The sequence below is a fragment of the Drosophila ficusphila genome, unplaced genomic scaffold (genome assembly GCF_018152265.1).
Source record: "Drosophila ficusphila isolate 14025-0441.05 unplaced genomic scaffold, ASM1815226v1 contig_2, whole genome shotgun sequence".
NCBI classification, from domain to species: domain Eukaryota; kingdom Metazoa; phylum Arthropoda; class Insecta; order Diptera; family Drosophilidae; genus Drosophila; species Drosophila ficusphila.
Genome location: NW_025064094.1, coordinates 423630 through 451190, shown reverse-complemented (window position 1 = coordinate 451190; position 27561 = coordinate 423630). Strand labels below are relative to the sequence as shown.

General features: G+C 37.0%; 3 protein-coding genes across 4 annotated transcripts; 2 read left to right on the top strand and 1 right to left on the bottom strand.

Moving 5' to 3' along the window:
- Positions 1-5050: 5050 nt before the first annotated feature.
- LOC108101009 (eukaryotic translation initiation factor 4B) lies at positions 5051-12936 on the top strand. Of its 2 annotated transcripts, XM_017205172.2 has the most exons (5): positions 5051-5133; positions 5488-6639; positions 9790-9850; positions 11981-12089; positions 12805-12936. In XM_017205172.2, exons 1-5 carry the CDS (start codon positions 5121-5123, stop codon positions 12856-12858), a joined length of 1389 nt encoding a protein of 462 aa, XP_017060661.1. In that variant the 5' UTR covers positions 5051-5120; the 3' UTR covers positions 12859-12936. The 2 variants fall into 2 exon arrangements, with proteins under 2 accessions (XP_017060661.1, XP_017060662.1); XM_017205173.1 differs by lacking the exons at positions 9790-9850; positions 12805-12936 and having other exon boundaries at positions 11981-12091.
- A 4206-nt stretch (positions 12937-17142) lies between these two features.
- Positions 17143-19944, top strand: LOC122319799 (uncharacterized protein K02A2.6-like). The gene has a single exon (XM_043207593.1). It carries the CDS (start codon positions 17143-17145, stop codon positions 19942-19944), a length of 2802 nt encoding a protein of 933 aa, XP_043063528.1.
- A 4964-nt stretch (positions 19945-24908) lies between these two features.
- Positions 24909-26343, bottom strand: LOC122319805 (hybrid signal transduction histidine kinase M-like). The gene is made up of 2 exons (XM_043207601.1): positions 25133-26343; positions 24909-25071 (listed from the first exon to the last, which is right to left on the bottom strand). The coding sequence occupies exon 1, from the start codon at positions 26164-26166 to the stop codon at positions 25246-25248; it is 921 nt and encodes a 306-aa protein (XP_043063536.1). The 5' UTR covers positions 26167-26343; the 3' UTR covers positions 24909-25071; positions 25133-25245.
- Between the last annotated feature and the right edge of the window lie 1218 nt (positions 26344-27561).

The window sequence follows — 27561 nt, the reverse complement described above, 5'->3', positions numbered from 1 at the left end:
GAAAATCAACCCACGAGGTCCTCGAAATCAGGTCTCAAACCACTAGCTTGATTTCACGAGGCGGCTTTAAATTCAGGAAATGGTTTTCCAACGACCGCGACGTCCTTGATCAAATTGCTGACTCGGAAAAGGAAACACTCCTGAAGCTTGACGATGGCAGCGACATTACCAAGACACTGGGTCTTGCCTGGAAGCCTGCAGCGGATGTTTTTCGTTTTTCTTTGTCTTCCACACAGGTCTCTTCAAAGCCATATACACGACTGGTGTTATCCACAACTGCTCGGGTTTACGATGAGAGCTTTCCCGAGGGACTCAACACATCACGGCTGAAGTTGTCATCTGACATGGACGTTTCTTCGACCTGCGTTGAATCCAGATGCTGATGGCAAACAAGAGGTGCATCTACTTTAATCAAAGTCTCGTGTGGCACCTTTGAAGACTCTTACGGTTTCCAAATTGGAGTTCTGCGCTGCCTTGCTACTAGCGCAACTGATGCGGGACGTACGCAACATGAAGCTCTTCGTTTCTGCTGAAGCTTTATCATCGATAAGCTATGAACATTCACGCTTTCAAGTATATGTTACTAATCCAATATCTTCAATTAAAGAGTTATCCAGTGCCAAGAATTGGCGCTATGTACCGACTGACTGCAATCCAGCCGACATTTTGTCAAGAGGTTCTTCCTCGAGTGAGCTTCTGGAACCTGCCCTTTGGTTCACCAGCCCAGCGTTTCGTCTCGAGAATCGCAATGCGCAGCGTCCTGTCATACTGCCACGCCAGCATCTAGTTATACGTGCCATTACACTGGACTTGCATCGGAAGAGCTTGCATTCTGGTCCGCGAGCGCTGCTCGCTTACATGCGTCTTCAACGTTGGCAGCATCGTCCAAAGTGGCGCACTCCCAAACCTGCGCTACAAGTCAACGAGGTCGTCTCCACTTTGCCTCCATTGAAATGGCCATTACCCAGGGTCATGGAATTGGTGTCTGGATCCGATGGAGTTGCTCGTGTGGCAGTGATACGAACTCAAGTAGATGTCACTCGAAGGGCTGTCCGCAAGTTGTGCGTGCTGCCGAAGCTGGATCTGGTTGAAAGCCCTGGTCTTTCAACGGGGGGAGGATGTTTGGTCATGCCACAGCCTAAATAATATCACTCATTTCAAATCGTAACGTAAAACCAAATTCCCGATGTTTGCATTTGTTGTGTTATTTGCCCTGCGCGGCAACACTGGTTTAATTGTCATTTCTAACCCCCTTTTTGCACTTTTTCGCTTATCGCTTCCTGGCCTTGTCCACGGCAAGCTTCATAGTTAGTTCGATTTGGTACTCGCATATAGAAGGCACGGTCGCTGATCGCTTGCCTACGTCTCTCGACCTTATATACTTTCGCGACTAAAACGGCACAGACAAATCGGTCTGCCTGCCCATCATACTTTCGGCTATTTAAAAGGCACAGACAAATCGGTCTGCCTGCCTAATTCAAACCTACATAAACACTAACTTTGTAAATTTGAGGCCTTGGTACCAGTTAATAAATAGTGCAATTTAGTTCGAAATTCGTGCGGTTTTTTTTACTTGGGCACCGCCAAAGGTAATGGTTAGTAAAAAAGCTTACTGACCCAACATACGGCATATTTTACAGAACAACTACAATAAAGGCAAAAATGCATCTCAAGCCGCCAATAAAATTTGTGCAGTTTATGGACCCGATACAGTTTCCATTTCCACCGCACAACGATGGTTTCAACGTTTTCGTTCTGGTGTAGAGGTGGTCGAAGATACGCTCCGGAAGGCCTGTCGTCGAAAATTGGGATAAAATCGCTGAATTGGTCGGAAGAGACCGGCATAGTAGCAGCCGTAGCATCGGTCAAGAGCTGGGCATGAGTCATCAAACCGTTATTTACCATTTAAAGAAGCTTGGAGTCACTAAGAAGCTCGAGTATGGGTGCCACATTGACGCGAAAAACATCTTTAACCATATCGACGCATGCGAATCGCTTCTAAATCGCAACAAAATCGACCCGTTTTTGAAGAGTATGGTGACTGGCGATGAAAAGTGGGTCACTTACGATAACGTAAGGCGCAAACGGTCGTGGTCGAAAGGCGGTGAAGCGGCCCAGACGGTGGCCAAGCCTGGATTGACGGCCAGGAAGGTTCTTCTGTGTGTTTGGTGGGATTGGCAGGGAATATTCCACTATGAGCTGCTCTCCTATGGCCAAACGCTCAATTCGGACCTGTACTGCCAACAACTGGACCGCTTGAAGACAGCACTCATGCAGAAGAGGCCATCTTTGATCAACAGAGGCCGAATTGTCTTCCACCAGGACAACGCCAGACCACACACATCTTTAGTGACGCGCCAGAAGCTCCGCGAGCTCGGATGGGAGGTTCTTTTGCCTCCACCGTATAGTCCGGATCTCGCACCAAGTGATTACCACCTGTTTCTGTCTTGGTAATCTGAACTTGGCCACAAAGAGTCCTGTAAAAATTGGCTCTCCGAGTTTTTTGCCAATAGGGAACGTATTTATACGCATTGTACGTATTTTTCGGCTCAGGCCGACTATGTACGTATATTCGTACGTATTAATGCGTTTTCGGAGAAAAATGAATAATTAAACACTCTTTTCTCGGGAATCCCGAGTCGGTATTGTCCATTTAATTTTCTTTCAATTCTTTATTATTTGGTTTGCGCGCGCTGTAATATATATAGCCTTCGAGAATAAAATTCCCTAGCATCGGTGGAGAGATCTTGATTATGCCTTGTTCACGCAGTATGTGCTTATATATGTACGCATACATGTGGCACACATCAAAACGATACTGTATACAGTATCGTACAGTAGCATGGTTGAAGTTAGCCCATATCAGGCCCATACTGCCCGTTCAGTGCTCGCCATAATTAAAAGTAACCAAACCAACCAGTAAAACAGATGTTTTGCCTTTTCATTGTTGTTTACCATCATAATTAACGTATCTAAAACCCGGATTAATAAAAGATGAGAACTGACAGCGTGTCTGTCCTTGTCTTACACATTGAGTATTAGCATCATCTTGGGTACGTATTTGTACGTATTTTCACTTTACTTTTCTCCCTCCGTACGTATTTCTTGAACCATGAACCTGGCAGCGCACTGGTTGGCATCTCGTTGGGAACGCGTCATCGAACAAAACGGCGCATATTTGACTTGAATCGCATTAACCAATTTTATGAAAATTCGATAAAAAAAAATACCGCAAGACTTTTTTGACAACCTAATCTAAGTCGGAACGGGCCGGATTGGCCGACTATATCGGATAGCTCCCATACGAAAGAATGAAGTAACAAATTCCCACGCCGTTGTTTTTGATCAGATCGACTTGATTTCTTCTAAATGGTATTTTCTAACCACTATTGAATTTAGGATACATTTCATCAAAATCGGACAACTATATCATATAGCTGCCATATGAACAATAATCGAAAATATGGAAAATTAATAGAAAAATCGTCATATGTACATAGTTACGATGTGTTTTAGCCCTTATGCTTTTGATCGACATATGTATTTGATGACTGCAAGGGTGTATAAGCTTCGGCTGGCCAAAGCTAGCTTCCTTTCTTGTTTCTTAAAATTTGTTTAGCTTTTGTGTAAGCTTTTGATGCTAGATAATAAATTGAGCCACCCGGTAGTGGACACAACCAATTTTTACACTTTATAAAATTGTATACAATTTGAAATATTAAAATACATATAAGGACAGTAGAATCCGGTTATAGTGACTTTCACGGGTCCGACGAGTTTTCGTCGTTATACCCGGAAGACGCACCAGACAAAAGGAGCAAACAATTTTTTATGTTTATTTTATGGTTGCTATGTTCATAATAAGTTTTTAAAATAAATCAAATTATTTTTTTAATTAAAACGAAAAATGTAATAAATTTAATTCAAATTCAATTCATTTAATTTCAAAATACTGAAAACTGACTGAGCTTATTACTGCCCACTTTGCATTTGCAGAATTTACCCATTCATTTTTAGTCGAAAAAAACGGAAAAAACTAGAAATACAACGGGACATCTCATGGTTTAGGCTATGAGGTCTGGACATGCAGTGTGACGTTGGCATTGCACTTCTACTCTCACTCTCTCTCGCAGCAGTGTTGTTAAGGCGACAGCTAAAACTAACAGAGAGTGGTGACAGTGTAAGATCCTTCGTGTCGCTGCTACGCATACAAGCAAGTACAAATGTAAGTATAATATAAGTATAAGTATATTTCTGACAGCGTGTTTTGATGCTTAAATTTGGCACTATTGCACTGTATTTTTTCCGCATGACGCAATATCCGGATGAATTTTTAAATTTTTTTTGAAAAATTTCGAATAAGCTGTTTGTCGCTAAAAGCGGAAACGCACTAAGCTGAGGCCCTTTCATATAAGTTTGTAAGTTTCGTGGCAAAACCTGGACGGACACTATAAGTGGAGTCGTTATAACAGGATTCTACTGAAATTTACTTCTAAAATAAAAGCAACATCATAATTTAATGAAACATTAATAATGGTGAGGAGATTCATTTTGAACGATGTTTAATTTAATAATACAGTTGTATATACAGTTGAATCCTTGTTATAACGACTCTGCTTATAGTGTCCGTCCGGATTTGCGACGAAAACTCGATGGCTTGCTTGGTCCCCATACAAACTTATATGAAAGGGCCACCGCTTGGTACGTTTTTTTTTTGCCGCTTTCGTCGCCACTAAGGTTTTTACACTAAGATAACCAAAACAAAATTTTTTTACTCCTTTTGGTAAGTGTGTCTTCCGGGTATAACGACGTAAAATCGTCGGTCCCTTGAAAGTCACTATAAGCTGATTCTACTGTATTGCCCACGACACAGACGGGAGTTTATTGGTAAGCGGATCATTCATGCTAATGTGTGGAGGATATTACACTGTGTAAATCGAAGTTTCACATCTTTCAATCATTCCTTTCGAATTGGTTTTGTGAGATTACTCTATTACTGAATTCTTAATTATACTATAACAACTTTCGATTACGATATCGATATAAGGAAGTTGACCTCTAGGTTTACATGCATTCGTAGAATTCTCAAAATTTTAGTTAGTTTGGAAATATTTGTTAAAATGGCTTCTGCAGGTTAGAAATACATTTAATCTTGTCAATCATTATGATTTACTAATAATTGGTAAAAATACTATTTTTGTGTTAATTGAAAATAAGTATAAGTTTCCACATGGTTTTATTTTTGACACGTAATATGATTGCACATGTGTATGCATACATACATATGGGGTGGTTGTGATTTTTTCATGCGTACCTACATTTTTGTTTTGTGTTAAATAGATAAAATATCTTTAAGAAAACGCCTTTTTTAACGTTAGTATTGCCGTAACTCTTTGAGTGATATTAATAATAACATCTACTTGTAAATTACGACAAAGTTAATAACACGTTACTTATACAAACTTTTATATTTTATATACTTCAAAGGAAAAAAAGGTAAAAAGAATAAAGGAACAGTTATATCTTTGCAATCGTTCCTATCTAATGATGCACCAGTGGGAACCACACAAGTCTCAAAAAAAATCCGAAATTTGGATGGCGATGATAGTGATGATGGAAGTAGCACATTGCCCTTAGTATATCAGCTTCCAACCGCACCACGGGCAAATCGGATTTTTGATGACAATTCTGTTCCTCATAAAGCCCCATTTATTGCTTACATCAACAACTTGCCGTTTGATGCAAATGAGGATGACCTTTACGAATTTTTCGGTTGTATTAATTTAATTTCTCTGAGACTGCCACGTGAGGATGGCGAAAACGGTCGTTCAAGGGGCTTTGGCTATGTGGAATTAGAAAATCGAGAAGATTTAATTCATATACTCAGTTTACCAGATCCATCAATTAAAGGTCGCCGTATTCGCATTGAGCTATCCAACGAAAATGACCAACAAAACCGACAAAAATCTAACAGGCGGTTTGATGGCTTTGGCAATAGTGGAGATAATAGAGACTCTGGTAACTGGAGGCGAGATAGCCAAAATAATGGAAGTAGTTTTGGATATTCATCCAATTTTGACAGAAGCTTTAATAGAGAAAGGAAACCGCTACCAGAAAGAGAAGAAACTAACACACCTGGATCTTGGCGAACGAGCGCCAGACCTCAATCTTTTGATTCCTCGCCCACTCGGCGAGATGTTAACAACGTATCTGAAAAATATCGTGACGGTCGAGGCAGAAATCCAGAGCGGTATTCACGTGAAGATACCTCCTTGATAGAAGAGAGACCCAAGTTAAATTTAAAACCACGAACTCTACCATTACCCGATTTAAAAAAAAATGATTTTGACAAAATCGATTTCGACGAGGGCAACTCGGCTAAACAAAGTGTAGCATCATCTGTAAATGTATTTGGCTCTGCAAAACCAGTTGACACAGCAGCTAGAGAATTGGAGATTGAGGAACGCTTGGCTTTAGCTCGAAAACAGGATAAGAGTCGTCAAAGTGAGGAGTTTATAAGTGACAAGCTTACTGAAGTCCAAATTGATAAAAATGATAATGAAAGTTTGAATTCAACGGCTACTTGGCGTCGAAGTCAAAACGATAAAAGGGAAGACGAAAAAGCTAACATGTCTCAAGGTAACTGTTATTTTTATAAACTTTGTACATTCATGTTTTTAAATTTAAATTGAAATACCTTACCCATATAAACAACTTGTCCTACCTACTCATTTAGCATTTTTATACCCTTGCAGAGCAAAGGTAATTATCATTTTAGTTAGAAGAAGGATACACCTCAGACCACTTAAAGTATATATATTCTTGATCAGCATCACGATCTGAATCGAAATACGTCTGTACGTCTGTCCATTTCTCTGTAAACTAGTCCCTCAGTTTAAAAGCTATCTTGCTGAGACTTTCCCAAAAGATATATAGTTATTGCACGCAGCATTTAAGTCGGAACGAGCCGGATCAGGCGACGATATCGAATAGCTCCTATACGAGAGATTGAAAAAAATTATTACTCCCTTCTTTTTGATCATATTGACTTGGATTCTTCCATACGTTGTTTTTAACTACCATAGAATTTCGAATTAAATTGATAAAAATTGGATAACTCTATCACATAGTTACCATAGGAAAGATCAAAAAATCTATATAGAAATAACGGAAATAAAATTGTAACATCGTTGCTTTTCATCAGACAAGCATTTTTGGAATATAGAGTTTTCTTAATGTCTCTTGAAATTCGAATTAAAATTCATAAAAATCGGACGACTATATCATATAGCTTTCATATAAACAACCGTCGAAAATACAGAAACTTCATAGAAAAATCGATATAGCTTGGATGTAGAAACATAGAGGCTAACTATGTATTTGGTTTGACATATTTGATGACTGCAAGGGTATATAAGCTTCGGTTTGCCGAAGCTAGCTTCCTTTCTTGTTATACCCTTGCAGAGCAAAAGGGTATTATAATTTCAGTCAGATATTTGCAACGCAGTGAAGGAGACACCTCAGACCCCATAAAGTACATATATTCTTGATCAGCATCACCATCTGGATCGAAATAAGTCTCTCATTTGTCCGTAATGAAAAAAAAAAAATTAACGTTTTTTATTCCACGAGCATGATTTTTACAGCATCGACTTTTTAATTACCCTTGAACTCTCCTTTTATAAAAATCGGACGATTATATTATATAGCTATAATATCTATAGAGAAATAACGGAAATCAAATGATAACAGTTGTTTTTCATCAGATTTTTGGAATATAGATTTTTCAAACGACTCTTGAATAACGAAATATTTTTATCAAAATCGGACGACTATATCATATAGCTGTCATATGAACAATATGGAAAGTGAATAGAAGAATCGTCATAGCTTATATGTTGTTTAGCCTTTATGTACAATATTTTGTTCAAAATATTTTATGACTGCTTGCCGAAGCTAGCCTTTTTTTTTGTTAAGAACAAGTTTGAGATGGTAAATACATAGGCATAGGTTTGTTTTAACTCCAATTGCTTATTTAAAGTGATTTTTTTTTCTTTAGATGTAAAAATGTAAATTTAAACGAAAACAAAAAAATTTAAAATTTCGTGTGACGTTTAATATTCAAAAATTTTTGGCCACTTACGGGCCAAAATAATAGTGGATCATTAAAGTTAAATAAGGAATGATAATAACCAAGTTGAGTGTCGTAGCCTTACTGGTTTGCATTGTGCGTTGATTATAAGATTTTTTTATGCACATAGATTCATTCCGAGTCACGTCGCCGCCGCCTTCGATGTGCTTGGCTCATCAGGCCATGGGGGACGGGTGGGGGGGTGCCGCTGCCTCTTTGGTGCCCTCTGACTTGTACCTTTTCGGGGTGTCCATCGGAGGGGTGAGGGTACTGTTTGCCCGCTTGCTGGCAGGGGCAACGTTTTGTGCCACTGGTCGTGGTTCCTTCGCCTTCTTCAATGCTTCATTAGGTGTCGTGCCCTGCTGAAGGTACCTGAAGTTCCATTTGACCTTGGACCCCGACAGGCCTCTCCTGTTGGGGTCGCCAAGGCCTCCTGGTTGTCCTCTGGCTGGAAGGACATCTTCCTTGGTCTTCTGTACAGCCGCGGGGGGTGGGCAAGCCGGCCGGGATGGTCCTGCCGGTAGCCCACGTTCCCGAACTGGAACAGTCGATCGCTGTGGGGGCTGTCCCACATTCTGCGTCCGTGACGCACTCCTGATGGAAGCTGCGCTCCTGGGTGGGGCTGGTCCCACCTGGGGTCGCACTCCGTCAAGTAGTCTTTCTTCAAAAAGCCTTGCGGCACTTGAGGCAGGGATATCCTGCGGTAATTTGGTTTTCGTAAACTTTTTCATGTTCGAATCCCACGAGTTGCGGAAAAAGTATAGTTCACCCGGGCAGAGATCCGCCATACCCGGGTAAGGCATGGTTAGGACAGGCGGTTAGAGGTGCCCCTCCGTGAGAGACTGGGCTATTTGATAATCCGGGCCCCCAGCCAGGCTGACTATCGGCACGGGTCGGATGACACCTTAGTCCGGCACCGGAGTGAGATTGTGTGGGGAGGGGAGTTGGTAGGTAGTCGTGAGGGAAGAGGAATGTGTGAGGCTATACTTTTGAAGACGGCCAGACAAACGTCTCATCAGTACACCGACTCCGGTGTACCTGCTGTTTGTCCGGAGTTGCTTATTAGCTTGCGCTTATTCGCAACTAACCTGCAACCTGCGACCCGAATGGTGGCCCCAGCTAAGCCCCCTCTTGAACATCCCACTAGTTCTCGAGGAACAGGAACAGGAATCTATATAGAAATAACGGAAATAAATTTATAACATCGTTGTTTTTCACTATATAAGCATGATTTTTGAAATATATCGTTTTCTAACGACTCTTGAATTACGAATTAAATTTGATCAAAATCGGACAACTTATCATATAACTGCTATATGATCAATAGTCGAAAATATGGAAAATTAATAGAAAAATCGTCATAGCTTCGATGTTGTTTAGCCTTTATGCATTTTGTTCGAAATATTTGATGACTGGAAGGGTATATAAGCATCAGCTTGCTGAAGCTAGCTTTATTTCTTGTTTTGTGTATAATATCTAGTATGTAAAAAGAATCACAAAAACAAAAATATCTCGACCTCTTCTTACTTCTCATATTTTAGTATTATAATTTTGTAGTTTCGTTCCTAAACGTTCACAATTAAAATTAATAACGCTGTTGCACGTTTTTCCTTATACTTTTTAACTATATTGCCTTTTTTAACTACATTGTTTTACAGATGAAAAGCACCACGAAGAAGTGACTCAGAAATATAATCATCCCCGAGAGCGAATTGACAGGTACAGATAGAAATTTAATCGTATATTTTGGGCGTACCTATGTATTTTTTTCTAAAAGGACGGTATGGTATAACTAGGATCTAGTTTGTCCGGCTTGTCATCTTTCCAGTCTCTACAGTTTGTAAATACAATTTTTATCTAGTTTATCGGTATTACAGCCAAGCGAGGATACTAGCCTCTCAGTTTTTAAGCTACCTCGATGAAACTTTACCAGTTATTAAGTAGTTACGTGTAGTTATTGCATGAAGTACATAAGCCGGGAAGGGTTGGATCGGGCCACTATATCGGATAGCTGGCTCCCAAAGGGAAGTTTAAAAAGATAACGAAAAAAATATCAAGTACCAAATTGGCATGGTTTCTTCCAGATTTTATTTGTATAGCTGCTATAGGAAAATCAAAAAAAAAAATATACAATTAATGCAACAGAAACTATAACGTTGTTGTTAAAATTGGAATTTTTGAATTTGGGTTTGGAATTGAAATTTTGGAATTTCAGGTTTTTCAACTACTATAAACTTCAAAAATCCTACTTTTATACCATATAACTGTCATAGGGAAGATCGAAAAATCTATATAAAAGTAATAGAATAAAATAATAATATCTTTTTTTCAGACAAGCATGATTTTTTGCGTATCAAGTTTTCTAGCCGTTTTCGAATTTCGAACTAAGTTTCATTAAAATTGAACAATCGGTGAAAGTATTGAAAATTAATGGGAAAATCTTCATAGCTAGTTATTTAGCCTTTATGCCTTTTGCTCGACATTTGTGATAACTACTGGGGTATATAAGCTCCGACTCGCCGAAGCGAGAAAAGACACCAAAATCACAACCTTTGTTTATGTAATCAAGGTCGTTAAAAATATATAATAAATTAGAAAGCCAATTTGCAATATATTGGTTCTAAGCCATACACCCTTTAAGGTTTTCAAACCCAACCATTTAAATCAGGTTTAAAAGAAAATGATTTATTATTTATTATTTTCTTGCTATTGCTATTGCTCCGTGCTCCGACGTTCAGTGCTACAAAGCAGAGCAGAGAACAGCCGTTTTGATTTTGTGCTCTCTGCTATGCTACAGAGCCGATTGAAAACAGAGCAATAGCGGGAGCAGAGCAATATTTTTACTTAAATTGCTGTTATGTAGCAGCAAATGCAAACGCTGGTTTTTGCTCATATCGACTTGATTTCTTTCAAATGGAGTTTTAAAAGGTATTTAAATTTGATCAAAATCGGATCAATATATCATTTAGCTACAATAGGAAAGATCAAACTTTCTAATTTTTAACTAACTTTGAATCAAGAAACAAATTTCATAAAAGTCGGACAACTGTATCATGTACCTACCGCGGGAAAACTCGTATGGTACTAGCGCGTTAATAATTCGGGAACATTCTCCATTTTCGGTGAAGTTGCACTAAAGAAAAACACAAGTATCGGGTGTTTTTTTTAGAGGTATAGAACTTTAAGTTGCAATAAAACCACGATGGATTATTCGATTGACATGCATTTTTTTTTATTCGAAGGATAATCTTGTGGCAATTCATTTTATATATGATTTCTGGCATATGACCGCCACGGCTGGCTCGGATGTCGATCGATTTATTGAAAGACACGTTTGGTGACCGCCTAATTTCACGTTTTGGACCTGTGAATTGGCCTCCAAGATCTTGTGATTTAACACCGCTAGACTACTTTCTGTGGGGCTATGTAAAGTCATTTAGTCTAAAAGTCTATGCGGATAAGCCACAAACGCTTGACCATTTGGAAGACAACATTCGCCGTGTTATTGCCGATATACGGCCGCAAATGTTGGGACAAGTCATCGAAAATTGGTCCCAGATTGGACTACATCTGAGCCAGCCGTGGCGGTCATATGCCAGAAAGCATATATAAAATGAATTGCCACAAGATTATCTTTCGAATAAAAAAAAATTCATGTCAATCGAATAATCCATCGTGGTTTTATTGCAACTTAAAGTTCTATACCTCTAAAAAAAACACCCTATACTTTCTCAACTAACGTGCATATCCAAACCACAATTTCTCTAATTCCTAATATGTGCTGAATTTTAAAATACTTAAAAATGAATTTACCGATTTATATAGTAATCGTCTTACATTTTCTTTTAGACTAGAGAAGTTAAAAGAAAAAGCGAATACGAACGGAGGGAGCAAGATTCAAGAGGATTACAAACGTAATGACCGTTCACTGCCGAAGAATATTCCCCAAAATGAACCAGTAAGTAAAAAGTGTTAATTTTTTTTTGGTAAGCAGCCCACTGTTCACATATTCTTGATCAGTATCGAAATTGATTTAAACGGGTCCGACTGAAAGTCTGTCAGTTTCTATTCAGTAAGCAATCATACTGAAAATGTAACAAAAGTGATTAAAATAACTGTAAACAAAGCCTAAATTTTTGGCAGTTGAATTTAAATTAAATTTCATTAACATATATCATAGGAACAACTGAGAACTTATTTAAATTTCATTAACCAATTTTTATAACTTCGGTGTTGATAGGCGATAGTATACATTGAAAACTTATTTTTATAAAGATCGGTCTTAAATATTATAAGTCTGCCATAGATATGAAAAAAAAAATGAAAAATTGACAAAACTAGAGAGGTATGAAAACATTTTGTTACATTTAAGTTATAATTGCAAGGGTAAATAAGCTTCACCTGGCCGAAATTAGTTGCCGTTTTTAAAACATTCTTGAAATGCAATCTCACTTTATGGATTTGAGCATCAAAAAATTAGAGCAAATGATTTAAAAAATTTATAATTTAACTATTGGGATTGGGTCAGATTTTTTAACGCTTATTTAACGTATAAGCGTATATGTATATGTGCCCTGGCTTGCTGATTATGGCTTTCTTTCTTTTTTCTATAAAATTTAAAACCCAACATTTAATATAATTCTATAATCTGTATTAAATTCGTTTTTTTTTAGGTTTTTCAGTCTACTAATAAATATTCTGGGCTTGACGACGATGGATCGGAATAAAATATTTGTCCTTATTATAAATAATTAAAAATTAAAGAAAGCATGTATAGCATAATTTACAAAAAAAAAAAAAAAAACAATCTTTTGATGTGTATGGAGGTCTAAAAAGGGTACCTTCTTCTAAAGTGGCCCTGTGCCACAAGCAACTTCGGTTCCAAAATTAATAAAATTGTAAGTGGACTGACTCGCGTAGACAGACGGGACAGACGTAAGTACGTGCGCTTTGGTTCAGTTCTCATCTCAAGTGATCTTTATAAAATCAAATGGTTTGTTCTTAAGCTAATGCGCTGGCATAATTGCGCGTGTATGTATAAGCATGCAAGTTTCAATAAGTGTAACAATAGAGAATTCCAGTGATCGCGACCATTAACGTGCGTAATATTTAGTTTAAGAGTAATAATTCAACAATTGATCCCAGCTGATCCTTTATTTTTACTATTGCTGTAGCTAGTACGACTTGGCCAAAATCACTAGCAGCGAGATTGGCGGATGATAATTGACTAGATGTCGAAGTTTGTGCTGGTGGAGTTTGTCTAGTGGATACCGTTCGAGATTCTGTTGCATACCTATGCAGTGAAGTATAATGCGGTTGTGAACAGACTCTGCAAGTGCTCGACTTGCAGGTAGTAACTGTGTGACCTTTTCGAAGGCTTTATATACAGAGGAAATGATTTGACAAACTTAAAATGATTATTGCAGGGGATAGCAGCAAAAGAGGAACAAGATTGAATAACGTGGTCATCCGATTTGCAAAACGAGCATTTTGGATTATTCTGTTCATTTGGTTTAGCCACTGCACTATGTTTTGACCCGTTTTCGTGGCCAAAACTCATTTTTCGCGAGTATACAAATTTTCGTTTTTTTTAATGTTATGTTGAGAAATGATCAAATTGCTATATTGTATACCTAAAATGTTAACTTAACAGTTTAGTGTTAAGGGGGGGTAAGGTTTTAAAGGCCAAAAAAAGGGCCATGTTTGATTTTTTTTTGCGGCAAAATGAGTAAGTTTATTTTATTGGGCTTGATTACATGTTATTGTTTAACTTTTGAAGAGTATTAGAAAACAAAATATTAAGAAATAAGCCTGTGGCGGTTAATCTTCCGAAGCGACCAAAGAAAAAGTTGTTTTGCGGTGAACATCATAGGGCGTTAACGGATCATCTTAAAAATAAAATGTGATATGCATTGTAAAGATAATGAATTTCCCGAGGTAATCAGGAAGAGTTTTTTTTTAAATATATTTTTTGTCTATTTTTGGGAGCATTTGAAAGTGAAAAGTGCGATTTTAGCATAAAAAATCGCTGTTAATTTATTTTTTAAAAATAGAAAAAAAATTAAAAATTAAAAAAACTCTTCCTGATTACCTGCGTATTTATGTTGAGAATTTGTGTTAAAAATTTGAAAAGGATCGGTTCAGTAGATTTTGAGTTCTGATGTTCACCGACTTTTAAAATAACGTCTTCGGCAAAATCAATTCAAAGTATTTTTATACGTGAAAATACGTCCAAATACGGTTGTTTAAAACGCTGTAACTCCGTTAGTTTGACTTTAATTGACTTAAAATACACAATGCTCTCGACATATTGGTCATTCAGAAAAAAATTAAAAAAAAATTCCTTAAAAAAAATTTCCTTAAAATAAAAGCTGTTAAAGTCAGCTTTTGCAAGCGGACACCACGAAGAGTATTAGAAAAAAAATTAATAAAAAATATTTTGAAATAAGCCTGTGGCGGTTAATCTTCCGAAGCGCCTAAAGAAAAAGTTGTTTTGCGGTGAACATCATAACTCGTTAACGGATCATCTGAAAAAAAAGTTATTTGCGCTATAAAAATAATTAATTTCTCGAGGTAATTAGAAATAATTTTTTAAATTTATTTTTTGTCTATTTTTGGGAGCATTTGAAAGTGAAAAGTGCGATTTTTGCTAAAAAAATCGATGTTAATTTATTTTTTAAAAATAGAAAAAAAATTAAAAATTAAAAAAAACTTCCTGATTACCTTCGTATTTATGTTGAGAATTTGTGTTAAAAATTTGAAAAGGATCGGTTCAGTAGATTTTGAGTTCTGATGTTTACCGACTTTCAAAATAACGTCTTCGGCAAAATCGATTCAAAGTATTTTTATACGTGAAAATACGTCCAAATACGGTAGTTTAAAACGCTGTAACTCCGTTAATTTGACTTTAATTGACTCAAAATTTTTACACTATGTTCTCAACATATTGGTCTTTTACAAAAAAAATTTCGGTGCAATTTCAAATTGGCATATCTCTAAAAAAAATCATTAAATAAGAAAATTCAAAATGAATATTAAATCTTCAGGTTAGTAGGGGAGGGTGGTGCGATACCGACCCCCTAAATGGCAAAGGCGATAAAGGGGAGAAAAAACAATTTTTCAGTTCAGTTCAAAAATTGACTATGTAGAGGGATCAGTTTACTATACATCTAATTGATTAGTTAGTTAGTTAGTTAGTTAGTATTCAGGCAAATATAAAACTCCACTTTTTGGTCGTACTCAAAAGTAGTGGTCCGAAACCGACCCCCTATTTCTTAACAGAAAAATTTAATAACATAAAATAAAATTTAATGATTTTGACGTTTATAAAGAAATATATTGAAGGTTCTTTCCAGAAAATAAAAATTAATGTATGAAATAAAGGGCACTGTAGTCAATTGATGAAGTCTGAGTTGTCCTCTTTCTCATAGTAAGTTTTCGCGTTGTTTTCGCGTTGTTTTTCGAAAGCCGCTCGTTGATGACTGTCTCTTCGCTTTCTTCTGATGTTTTTGATGTTTCTGTTACTTTTCTTTACTGAATCTTGTTTACTTTTTCATATTTTCCCTCAAAAATACGCTATGACATATTAAGCTGCCAATAAATGGGGGTCGGTTTCGGACCATCACTTCGCGGTCGGTTTCGGACCACCACAACCTTTTCTAATTAACTGCTCGCCATTATCTAATGACGCAAAGAGCGATGTAATTCTAATAGCGTGAATGACAGCTAGGACTATCAACTATCAGAAAACCTTACCCTCCGATTTTTATGCGGAGAAAAAAAACTTTAAAAATATTTAAGCTCAAGTTCAGTAAAGAAAAAAAACTGAATGTCACAGGCGTTGAAACAAAACAAACGGAAAAATTGCAGTGAAACAAAAGAAGTCAAATTGGCTATCTATCTCCAAAATGTCTGTGTTATAACAGCTTTTCACTGAAGTTACCGACAATTCGGCTAGCATCGCCATCTCTGAGAAACATGGGGGGGTCGGTATGGTACGACCGGTCGGTATGGGACCACTCTCCCCTACTATGTGTTGATACTAATATGTTGCGTGTTTTGTTCGTATTTTTCTAACAAATTGTATATTTAGCAAGTGTTGTCCCCTAGTCACTTTTGGAAAGAATATTGAACTTTCCAAAGGGTTTTAAAAAAAGGTTTAAATTGTATCAGTGAGTGTCCATATACATATTGTAGATTTATCAATTCTGAATTCATTATGCGTTTTTTGCGGTTCTCTGCGTATTTTGAATTATTAGGGAGAAAGCAAGGGAGTTTTTGCGAGAAACGAAATGCCGTATACGTAACAAAAAATATTGATGACAGCGTTTTGGAAAAAAATGTTCATTATTTAAACGATAAGGCCAAAACTTTTTCTGCAAATTTATGGCGGAATTGGCAAAAATGCTTTAGGAAATTGGATACGTTTAAAAACAGATATTCGAATTGGATGAAAGGTTACATGAGCCTTACTTTAACTAGAGAGGAAGCCAAAGGAAAGGAAACAAAAAGACCAGTGCGACCAATGGCATTCAATATAAAAGGTAATAGAGCTCAAAGAAGGCAAGCAGCTGACCTCTCCGCGGGACAAAAACGCAAGATTACTGACCCAAGCGGCTAGCATAGCAAAGTAAACGGTTTTGCAGACCTTTAAAACTGCAGTTTCTTAAAGAATCCACAAAAGTTATTGAATATGAGAACATACATATGGAAAGGGAAATCAGTGCATTAAAATCTATTATATTAAAGTAAATCTCAATAAAAGGCAATGTCTATATGTGAGGTTTAGCTTGTATTTGACTGTAATTGATGGCAAAGTGCTAAATGCCCTAACAAATACGAAATCTTACCATGCTTGCCCAATCTGCACTGCGACGCCTAAGAATTTTCTTGGTAACAAAAATTTTAAGTGCATGAAGTTTGTTCCCATTATCCACAATCTGAAACACGGTTTAAGTCTATTACATTGTTGGATTAGGTTTTTTGAATTCGTACTCCATGCTGGGTACAAAATGAATGTGAAGAAATGGCGAATATCTAGCCAAGACGATAAAAGCATTGTGTTGGAAAAAAATTACCGGATAGAAGGCATTCATGGCGTGCAGTGCGGTATCGGTATCGAGGAAATTCTAAGGAAATTCGACCATTTGTTTTCATCAGAACTTGGTCGATATACGGGGCCGCCAGTGGAACTAAAGGTTGACCAGGATGTTCCGCCGGTCAGACTGCCTCCTCGTCGAATTCCTTACGCACTCATCAAGCCATATGAAGAAGAGTTAGACCGTCTCTGTTCTCAAGGAATATTAGAGCCTGTAGAGTACTCTGAGTGGGCCACTCCGACGGTCCCCATAGTCAAGAAGGATGGTTCCATTCGCATATGTGGAGATTATAAATCGACGCTTAATAGAGCGGTGCAGCCGCATTGCCATCAAATTCCTGCAATCAACACGCTCTTGGCATCGATAGAAGGAGGCTCAATTTTCGCAAAAATAGATTTGGCACAGGCGTATCAGCAGTTGGTGGTTGACGAAAATACAGCACTAATGCAAACAATAACTACTCACAAAGGAGCATTTAAGGTAACGAGACTACAATTCGGAATCTCATCAGCCCCAGGAATATTCCAAAGCTGCATTGAAAGAATACTACAGAACATATCGGGCGTCCTTCCATATTTTGACGATATTGTAATAATGGGCAAATCAGAAGAAGAACTTGCGAGTAGGTTAAACGAAGTTCTAACCCGTATGGACCAGGCCGGATTGCGCCTGCGTAAAGAGAAATGTCAGTTTGGAGTCTCCTCCATTGAGTTTCTTGGATTCAAAGTTGATGCTCTCGGCATTAGGCCATCAGCTGATAAAGTTAAAGCCATCCATGAGGCGCCACCCCCAAAAGAGAAAAAACAGTTACAAGCGTTTCTGGGACTGACCAATTTTTATCATTCATTCTTGCCCAAGAAGGCCACCATTGCGGAGCCATTACATAGACTGCTCGACAAGAACGTACCGTGGACATGGCGTCCAGTGCACCAAAAAGCATTCGCAGAACTTAAGAGCTTGATAATACACTACTCTCCAGACCGCCCACTGATCTTAACATGCGATGCGTCGCCATACGGGTTAGGAGCAGTACTTAGCCACGAAATGGAAGACGGGACAGAAAAGCCAATTGCGTTTTACTCACGCACGCTGTCTAAATCGGAGAGAAACTACGCGCAGATCGACAGAGAAGCTGTAGCGTTAGTTGCTGGAGTTAAAAAATTTCATAACTATTTATACGGAAGGAAGTTCACGCTTATTACAGACCACCGGCCACTGCTAGGAATCTTTTCAACAGAGAAGCCAATTCCTCAAATCATTTCTAACACAATGATGCGTCGAGCATTTTTTTTGAGAGCGTATAAATTCAATTTGATTCATCAGCCGGGAACCAAAATTAGTAATGCGGATTTTCTAAGTCGGTGCCCAACGGCGGAAGTACACCCCGAGCCACAACCAGAAGAAGTTTTAATGATTGAATGGGCAACTAATCCCACTGTCACCGCAAGCACTTTAGCAACCAACACGTCTAAGGATTCCAGCCTCAGGAAGGTACTCAACTGGGTGTTAAGGGGATGGAGTAGTGTCAAAGTTCAGCGTTATGATGACCTGTACCCCTTCTTCATTCGGCGAAATGAACTTACCAGTAACCAAGGAATATTGTTTTGGGGTAATCGCGCAGTTATTCCTTTTATGGACAGGCAGGAAATTCTCTCTGCGTTACACGCGCACCACCCGGGAATCGTTAGAATGAAGGCTTTAGCCCGCAGTTACGTCTGGTGGCCTGGTTTGGATGCGGATATCGAAAAGGCGGTAAGTCAATGCTTAGCGTGCCAGCATACGCGCAATTCCCCGCCAAGATCGGACGTACATCACTGGGAGTCTGCCAAGAAACCATGGTCCCGCCTACACATTGATTTCGCCGGACCTTTCCAAGGGAATACGTTTTTCTTAGTCGTCGATTCCTTTACGAAGTGGCTTGAAGTATGCCCCGTGAAATCGACATCCGCGTCCGCAGCGATCACCTTCCTTCGGCAGCTGTTCGCCACCCATGGTATTCCAGATGAAATCGTGTCGGACAACGGAACTGCGTTCACCTCCGAGGAGTTTAAGTTGTTTACGAAAAACAATCGGATCCGTCACATCCGATCAGCGCCTTTCCACCCTGCAACCAACGGCCAGGCCGAACGAATGGTTCAAACCACGAAGAGTTACTTAAAGAAACTAGATCGTCACACCGACATCAACATAGCTTTAGCTCGATTCTTGTTTGATCAACATACTACGCCGCATTCCGTCACGAAGCATTCGCCAGCGGAGTTGCTCTTCAATAGGGAGCTCCAGACATTCTTTGATAAATTAAGTCCAGGCGAAATATCATACGGTAAGGTCTGCGAGGCCCAAACTCAAAAGTCTTTTGTTACAGGCACTCCCGTTTGGGTCCGAAACTATGCAAGCGGCCCCAAGTGGATTGAGGGCCAAGTCTCAAAGCGAACGGGACCGATTTCCTATTCGGTGTGTCTGGAGGATGACCGAACAGTCAGGCGCCATCTGGATCAGCTGCGGATGCGCAGCCCAACGCAGCAGCCAACATCAGAAGAGATATCATCTCCAACTGGTCGTGTCCCTCCAACCCAAACTGAAGCGGAAGCTGGCGAACCGACAACTCCAGTGGGACCACAGCGGTCGCCCGAGCTAATCGAAACTGGGGGACCGCCGCGCAGGTCAGCCCGTGACCGTCGCCGCCCGCAGTTCTACGATCCATCTGGGTGTTAAGGGGTGTTATGTATGCGACTGCACTATCTCGCGAAGTGATCTCGCCATTTGTAGTCAGTCTTCACTAAGTCGCGAGCCGATGCAGATCGAGCTGCAGCCACGGCAAATCATCAGCTTCCAGCACTCATATACATTCTCTGTACAACTTTCCCTGTTACTATTCTCTATTATTGTATTATTTAGTATCACTAAATAAATTTAATATATGCTTGCGCATACATAAAAAGTAATAATCTTCATTATACAAGAAACCTGCATTCAAAAATCTTATTAATTTAAAAAATTTAAATTTTGGCAACGAAAACGGGTCAAATTTAACATAGTGCACTGTTAGCGAAGTTTTTCCACCATTCATACTTTTGAGCTTAAGGAGCTCCCCACCTGAAGAATTTTTTTCAGCAAAGAGGCTCTGGTACCTTTTATTAAGGGCCTGGGGGGGACAGTGGACCAGCAGGAAGAGCGCTGGTCTCCGAGCCGGAAGGCCCGGGTTCGAATCCAGGCTCCCCGAGAAACAGAAACGGTTTTTTTTTCCAGATCTCTACCATTTCTATGCTCTATCGCTCACTTAACAATAGTAAAAAATTTGGACACAATAATAGAACTTTCGTCACTCCTAGATGGCGGCAGGTGGCAACCCCCACCCTAGGATAATTCGCTACTGGCTAATCACCAGTACGATCGAAAACCAAAGATTAATGAATCCTCTACAAAAATTGTAGGCCCTATGCTCCCGGGTGCAGTGAAGAAGGTACAATTTTTTTTCGCAATGATCCCAAAGTGGCAATTTTGTATAATCTAAATTCTCCTCCCATTTTGACCGTGTCGTAACTAAGTGTATGAGCACGTCAGAAGAGTTTTTGACAGGTGATCCTTTGAACTTAAAGTTAGAATTTTTATGCGTAAAACTGCCTGTTGCTGGCAGGTTAATTTTTATTAAGGGGGGGGGTAAGGTTTTAAAAAATTTTTTGTTACATTTTTTTTTAAATTTTTTTTCTGAATGATTAATATGTCGAAAACATTGTGTACAAATTTTGAGTCAATTAAACTCAAACTAACGGAGTTACAGCGTTTTAAACAACCGTATTTGGACGTATTTTCACGTATAAAAATACTTTGAATCGATTTTGCCGAATACGTTATTTTGAAAGTCGGTGAACATCAGAACTCAAAATCTACTGAACCGATCTTTTTCAAATTTTTAACACGAATTCTCAACATAAATAAGCAGGTAATCAGGAAGAGATTTTTTTAATTTTTAATTTTTTTCTATTTTTAAAAAATAAATTAACAGCGATTTTTTAAGCTAAAATCGCACTTTTGACTTTGAAGCGCTTCCAAAAATAGACAAAAAATAAATTTAAGAAAAACTCTTCCTGATTACCTCGGGAAATTCATTATCTTTACCAGGGACTGTAACGGTTATAATTAAAAAAGCAAAAAATTACAAAATAAAAGTTATTTCTTAATTTTTACGAAAAAATTTATTTTTAATACTTAAAATTAATTTTAATAATAAAAAATTAGTAATAATTATTAAGTATCAATTTTTATATAAAAATTACGCAATAACTTTTATTTTAAATTTTTATTATATAAATTGAAAAATAAAAATTATTCGATAACTTTTATTTTAAAAATTGAAAATAAAGATTGAATCTATATATATATCTAATATATCTTTTGATCCGTAGAAGCCAGATCCAATGTGTATGTAGGTATATATATGATCTACACATCAATACCTTTCAGTTGGTATATAATAAGTATGTATATATAGTTAGATCGTGGTTGATGTTACTATCCTAATTGCTAATTAGGTACCGCGAAGACTTATTTTAATAAAGAAATCTCGTTTAAATCGTTTCAACGAGCTGTTGCTTCTGCGGTCTGTACACGACTGCCAGCTTTGAGCTTTTATTGTAATGTTTTATCTTTATTCTTAGGCTAAGCTTATACATGTAGGTTATAATTAGGGGTATACAAATAGTTATAGTAATAGTAATATTAATAGAAATAGTAATAGAAATAGTAATAGTAATAGTAATAGATATAGTTATAGTAATAGTAATTGGATATGTGACTCCCCCACGACAAGTTTCTGCAATCTTAATTGTAGAAATTTATAAATTGTAATTACATGTATAACTCTTATAAACTTATTTTAATTTTGGAATGTGTATTTTCTTTTGACTTGGTCTTTGTATATTTTTGCGTTTGCGTCTTCATTTGATATTAGGTAGTTTCCATCTTGATGATAGTTTTGTACTATACTTAGGATTTGATTTACCAATTTTATAATTTTTAACATAATCATTTTCAAAATTTTCCCTATTATCATCTTCCCTATTTTCATCTTTGTAATAGAGTGAATAGTATTATTATAGCATACCATTGCTTTAAATACTTTATTTTGAATCGTATCATTGTTTTTCTCGTCTGCATTAAAAAGTCGGATGTGCTCATTTAATGTCAAGTGTAGTCTCTCAACATCTGAGTTCCCTGTTTTTTTATACGGTGTCGTGAAATGGATTTCTATATTATTATCTATAAGAAATTGTTTTATGCAATTTATATTAAATTCATTATCCGTTATAATAAGCTTGGGCTTGCCTAAGTACTGAATTCTCTCTTGTATAGCCTTTAGCAATGAAACCCAAGATCTATCTTTAATATAACAAGCAGTAGCGTATTTTGTGAATTTGTCTATTGTAGTAAGATACATAATGTTTCGCATGGGGAATCAAATATCTAGATGGATTATCTCGTTGTGTTGCGACGGGGTATCGGTTATGTTTAGCTTATATTTTAGGGGGCTTCGATCATATTTGGCCAAGTTACAAATTTTACAATTATTAACATATTTCTGAATTTCTTTCTGAAGATTCGGATAGTAATACATTTTTTTTATTTCGGCAAAGATTTCGTTAATACCTCTAAGGTTGTTTTTTAAATGTTCTTCATTTATTATTTTTAAAATTTGTTCTTTATCTGTTACATCTTTTAGCAAAATAAACGATCTTATTAGTTTTAAATTTTCGTTGCATGCAAAGTATTGTCTGTAACATTCCTGGAATTTGACGTACAAATTAACGTCTTCGCAATAAATGGCTACTAGGCCTTTATCTGGTAAGATTTCCTGCATTAATTCCAAAATGGTGGACTTATTTCCTATTGTTTCTATAATGTGTCTTATTTTTCGTTTATACAAGATTTTGGTGGCTCGCGATTCCTTTTGCGATACTTTTAGTATTATTTGCGACTTATATATGTTTAACGCGTTATCTGTATTTTTTATATAGTTTAAGTTATCGGATTGAGCACTGTGGATGGTTTCACAATTAGTGGATTGATTTGAAAAAAGGTTTATTAGGTCTAGCGAAAAGTCATTGTTCAGCTCGTCAATTGTTTCGGCGGCTTGCATTGTATTGTCGAGTTCGCCTACCAATATACAAGCTTCATTCAGCTGGATTAAATCACTTCTATTTGCTTCGGGACAATCTAACAAATTATTATCAGTGCATATCCTACTTAGTCCGTCTGCTAGAGCATTTTCTTTTCCTTTAATGAAGGCCATATCGAAATCATATTCGTTTAGTTGAATTTTCCATCTCTGTAGCTTTAAATTGGGTTCTTTTAAGTTGTTTAGCCATACTAGTGGGCGGTGGTCGGTTTTTATTAAAAACTTTCTCCCGTATAAATAGTAATGAAAATATTTGACGCCCCAGAAAATAGCTAGAAGTTCCTTTTCGATCGTGCTATAGTTCAGTTCGTGGGTTTTTAAAGTACGGCTGGCATAACATATTACTTTGGTATCCTGCATTAGCACCGCTCCCAAGGCATGGTTGCTAGCGTCTGTAATAAGTGTAAACTGTTTTTGAAAGTCAGGGTAGGCTACAATTGGTTCGCTTTTAATTAAGACTTTTAGCTTTTCAAAAGACTCTATAAATTCTAAATCGTTTGTATTAATTTTAGAATTTTTTTTCAGGTATTTTATTAAATGTTTTGCAATTTTAGAGTAATCTTTTATGTATCGCCTTAAGTAGCTAGTCATGCCCAGAAAACTTTTTATTTGTTTTTGCGTTGTTGGCAATTTAATCCTATCGATTGCCTCAACTTTATTTTTGCTGGGTTTCAGACCGTCTGAATTCAAAACGTGCCCTAAAAACTCTATTTCGCATTTGGCAAACTCACATTTGTCAATTTGAAGCTTTAAGTTTGCATTCTCCAAGCAATTTAATATTTTGGTAAGATGCTCAATATGTTCTTCGATTGTTTTCGAAAATATAAGAATATCGTCCATGTACACAATACAAAAATGGTCTATATAGTTTCTGAGTAAATGGTTCATAAGCTGTTGGAAGGTTGCGGGGGCATTTCGAAGACCGAATGGCATACGCAAAAATTCGTAGTGCCCGCTAGCAGTTGAAAATGCCGTCTTTTGGATATCGCCCTCGCTCATTTCAATTTGATAGAAACCCTTTGCCAAGTCTAAGGAAGAAAATATTTTACATCCGTCCAGCTTATGAAATATCTCATCTATATTAGGAATAGGATAACGATCCTCAATTGTTTGCGAGTTTAATTTTCTGTAGTCGACAACGAGTCGCCATTTCGGTTGGTTTGATTTATCCAATTTCTTTTGGACAACCCATAAGGGACTGTTGTACGGACTATTCGAATGTCTTATTATTCCTTGTTTTAGCATATCGGATATTTGTTTATTTACTTCGTCATTATGGGCCTCGGGATACCTATAGGCTTTCGAATAGATAGGAATATCATTTTTTGTATGAATTTTGTGTTTAACTTCACTCGTAAAGGTTAAATTATCTCCTTCTTTATAAAATATACCTTCAAATCGTTTTAAAATTGGAGTGAGTAGTTTCTGATAAATAGGATTTAGATATTCTAGCGGCACGCTATGGCTAGTGTTCACTTCCGGACTATTTAACGTACTTGGGTGCCTTGTGTAGAAGTTTAGTTTAACGTTATTCAAAGTAATTGTCTGTTCTGAATAGTTTATTATTGCGTTTAAATCATTTAATATGTTGCCTCCTATTATGCCATCGAATATATCGTGGAAGTTGTATTCCAAGAACTCACACGAATAATTATTTGCTCCAAATTCTATAAATGAAGGAAACCTACATAGTTTATGTATCTGAATAATATTTCCCATTGCTTTTACTTGTACTTCGATGTTTGATTTCCATTTTGGGTGGCATATGTTTTCATTTATGATACTGAATTCCGCTCCAGTATCGATAATGAATAGGAGGTCTCTTTTAGATGATCGAAGTTTTATATAGGGTAGTCTTGCTGGTCCCCTAATTGAAAATTTGTATTAATATTACCTATGTCCATTTGACCTACCGAATTATTATTTTGAGTGTTACGGCTAGCTACCTGTTGAGGCTGGATAGTGTTATAGGACATTCTAGAATTTCTAGATGGATTAGCGGCATAATTGTTATTATAACTGGTTCTATTTTCATACCTATTTGTATTTTGCCTGTTGAAACTGCCAGGATTTTCCTCTATTTGTGGTTGATTATGGTATCCATTTGGAGTTCTTTCATTTTGATTGTTACTATCGTTACTGAAATATTTTCTAAAAGGGGGTTTGTTGCTAAATTGTTTTCGAATTGGTCCATACAAGGTATAACTTTGATGGCGGGCATCTTCAATAATTTTGTATGCGTCGTCCAATGATGGAGGGTTTCTGGCAAAAATCATTGTTTTCGTTGGTTCAGGAAGATTGTCCCTAAATACTCTAAGTGAAATTCTGTTTACTTCTTGAGTGGTATACGTCCCGTCAGAGTGTGTTAATATTCGATTGTGCAGTCTATTGGCAATTTCATTTATTTTGTCGTAATATTGCTCTATTGTGGATTCTATTCTACATAGTTTTAATGCGTCCATCAATTCGTCACTACTTTCCTTTTCCCCAAAATGTTTTATTAGTATTTCTTTTAGTCTTTCCCAAGACGTAACGTTTCCGTACCTATGCAAAACGGGTCTTACTAGTCCACAACATTTATTTTTTATATAGTTAAAGAGGACTTTTCTCGATTGCTCGTCGAACACTTGAAAACATGGCATTAATTCGTTGATTTGATTTATAAAGTCGGGAAGCTGGTTTTTATCTGAGCCATCAAAATCTTGGATATTTTTAATACAATTTAAATAAAGAGTAAATGATGCGGTTACTTCGGAATTCATTTTTAGGCCTAGTTTTTTTTTTTTTTAACTTAAATGTAAATGTAAATTTAGTAAATGTAAAATTAGAACTTACTTAAGATTAACAAAGACTTCTGGATCGTGAAAAGAAAGTAATACACAATGATAGATTTTACGACTCCAGTATTCCTAGGCGGAAGCTTTTCCTCTCAGAATATTTTTTTTTTTTTTGACCAGCGCTGTCTCCTCCGAAGTCCAAAATAATGCGAAATAGATGATACCGTAAATGATGACGTCGACAACGATGGTAATTGCTAGAGCTCGTCGTAGCGAAAATCGGTGGATAAGTTGAGCGCAAAAACAGAGCTTTGTCTTTTGCTGATAAGGATGACGTATGTGGAGCTTGGTGTAATGTTTTCGAGCCGCTTGTCTCAGACCATTACGCAATATCGTGTGCACTCAAATACACGTGGTAATTTGGAAAATTTCAAATTCCAAAATCGGTGGTTTTTAAATCCTCGTCGCCAGTTAGATCGTGGTTGATGTTACTATCCTAATTGCTAATTAGGTACCGCGAAGACTTATTTTAATAAAGAAATCTCGTTTAAATCGTTTCAACGAGCTGTTGCTTCTGCGGTCTGTACACGACTGCCAGCTTTGAGCTTTTATTGTAATGTTTTATCTTTATTCTGAGGCTAAGCTTATACATGTAGGTTATAATTAGGGGTATACAAATAGTTATAGTAATAGTAATATTAATAGAAATAGTAATAGTAATAGTAATAGATATAGTTATAGTAATAGTAATAGTAATTGGATATGTGACTATATACCTATATAGATTCAATCTGTATTTCCAATTTTTAAAATAAAAGTTATTGAATAATTTTTATTTTTCAATTTATATAATAAAAATTGAAAATAAAAGTTATTGCGTAATTTTTATATAAAAATTGATACTTAATAATTATTACTAATTTTTTATTATTAAAATTAATTTTAAGTATTAAAAATCAATTTTTTTCGTTTTTTTTTTAATAATTTTTTTTTTCTAATACTCTTCAAAAGTTGAACAATTAAATGTAATTAAGCTCAAAAAAATAAACTTACTCATTTCGCCGCAAAAAAATCAAACATGGCCCTTTTTTTGGCCTTTAAAACCTTACCCCCCCTTAACTGCTCTTACATACCTCCTTCGTCCGATCTTGAGGACTATTTTAGGCACCTATCTGTTATAAAGTCCATTTCGAGTTCCTTGTCCGACATGGATCAGTTAGTAGTTCTCGGTGATTTTAATATACCTGGAACTACATGGTCCTCGGATGATAATTCCAATGCTTTACAACCTATAGGCCACAATGAATCCATTGACGGTCTACTTGATATACCTCTGTGTCAGGTAAACCATGTTCGAAATTCTTTAGATCGTTTACTTGA

Coding starts and splice junctions, on each gene's coding strand:
- LOC108101009 (XM_017205172.2), top strand. Junction 6,640..9,789: donor AAAAGCTAACATGTCTCAAG/GTAACTGTTATT, acceptor ATTGTTTTACAG/ATGAAAAGCACCACGAAGAA. Junction 12,090..12,804: donor ATATTCCCCAAAATGAACCA/GTAAGTAAAAAG, acceptor GTTTTTTTTTAG/GTTTTTCAGTCTACTAATAA.
- LOC122319799 (XM_043207593.1), top strand. CDS start 17,143: ATGAATGTGAAGAAATGGCGAATATCTAGCCAAGACGATAAAAGCATT.
- LOC122319805 (XM_043207601.1), bottom strand. CDS start 26,166: ATGAATTCCGAAGTAACCGCATCATTTACTCTTTATTTAAATTGTATT.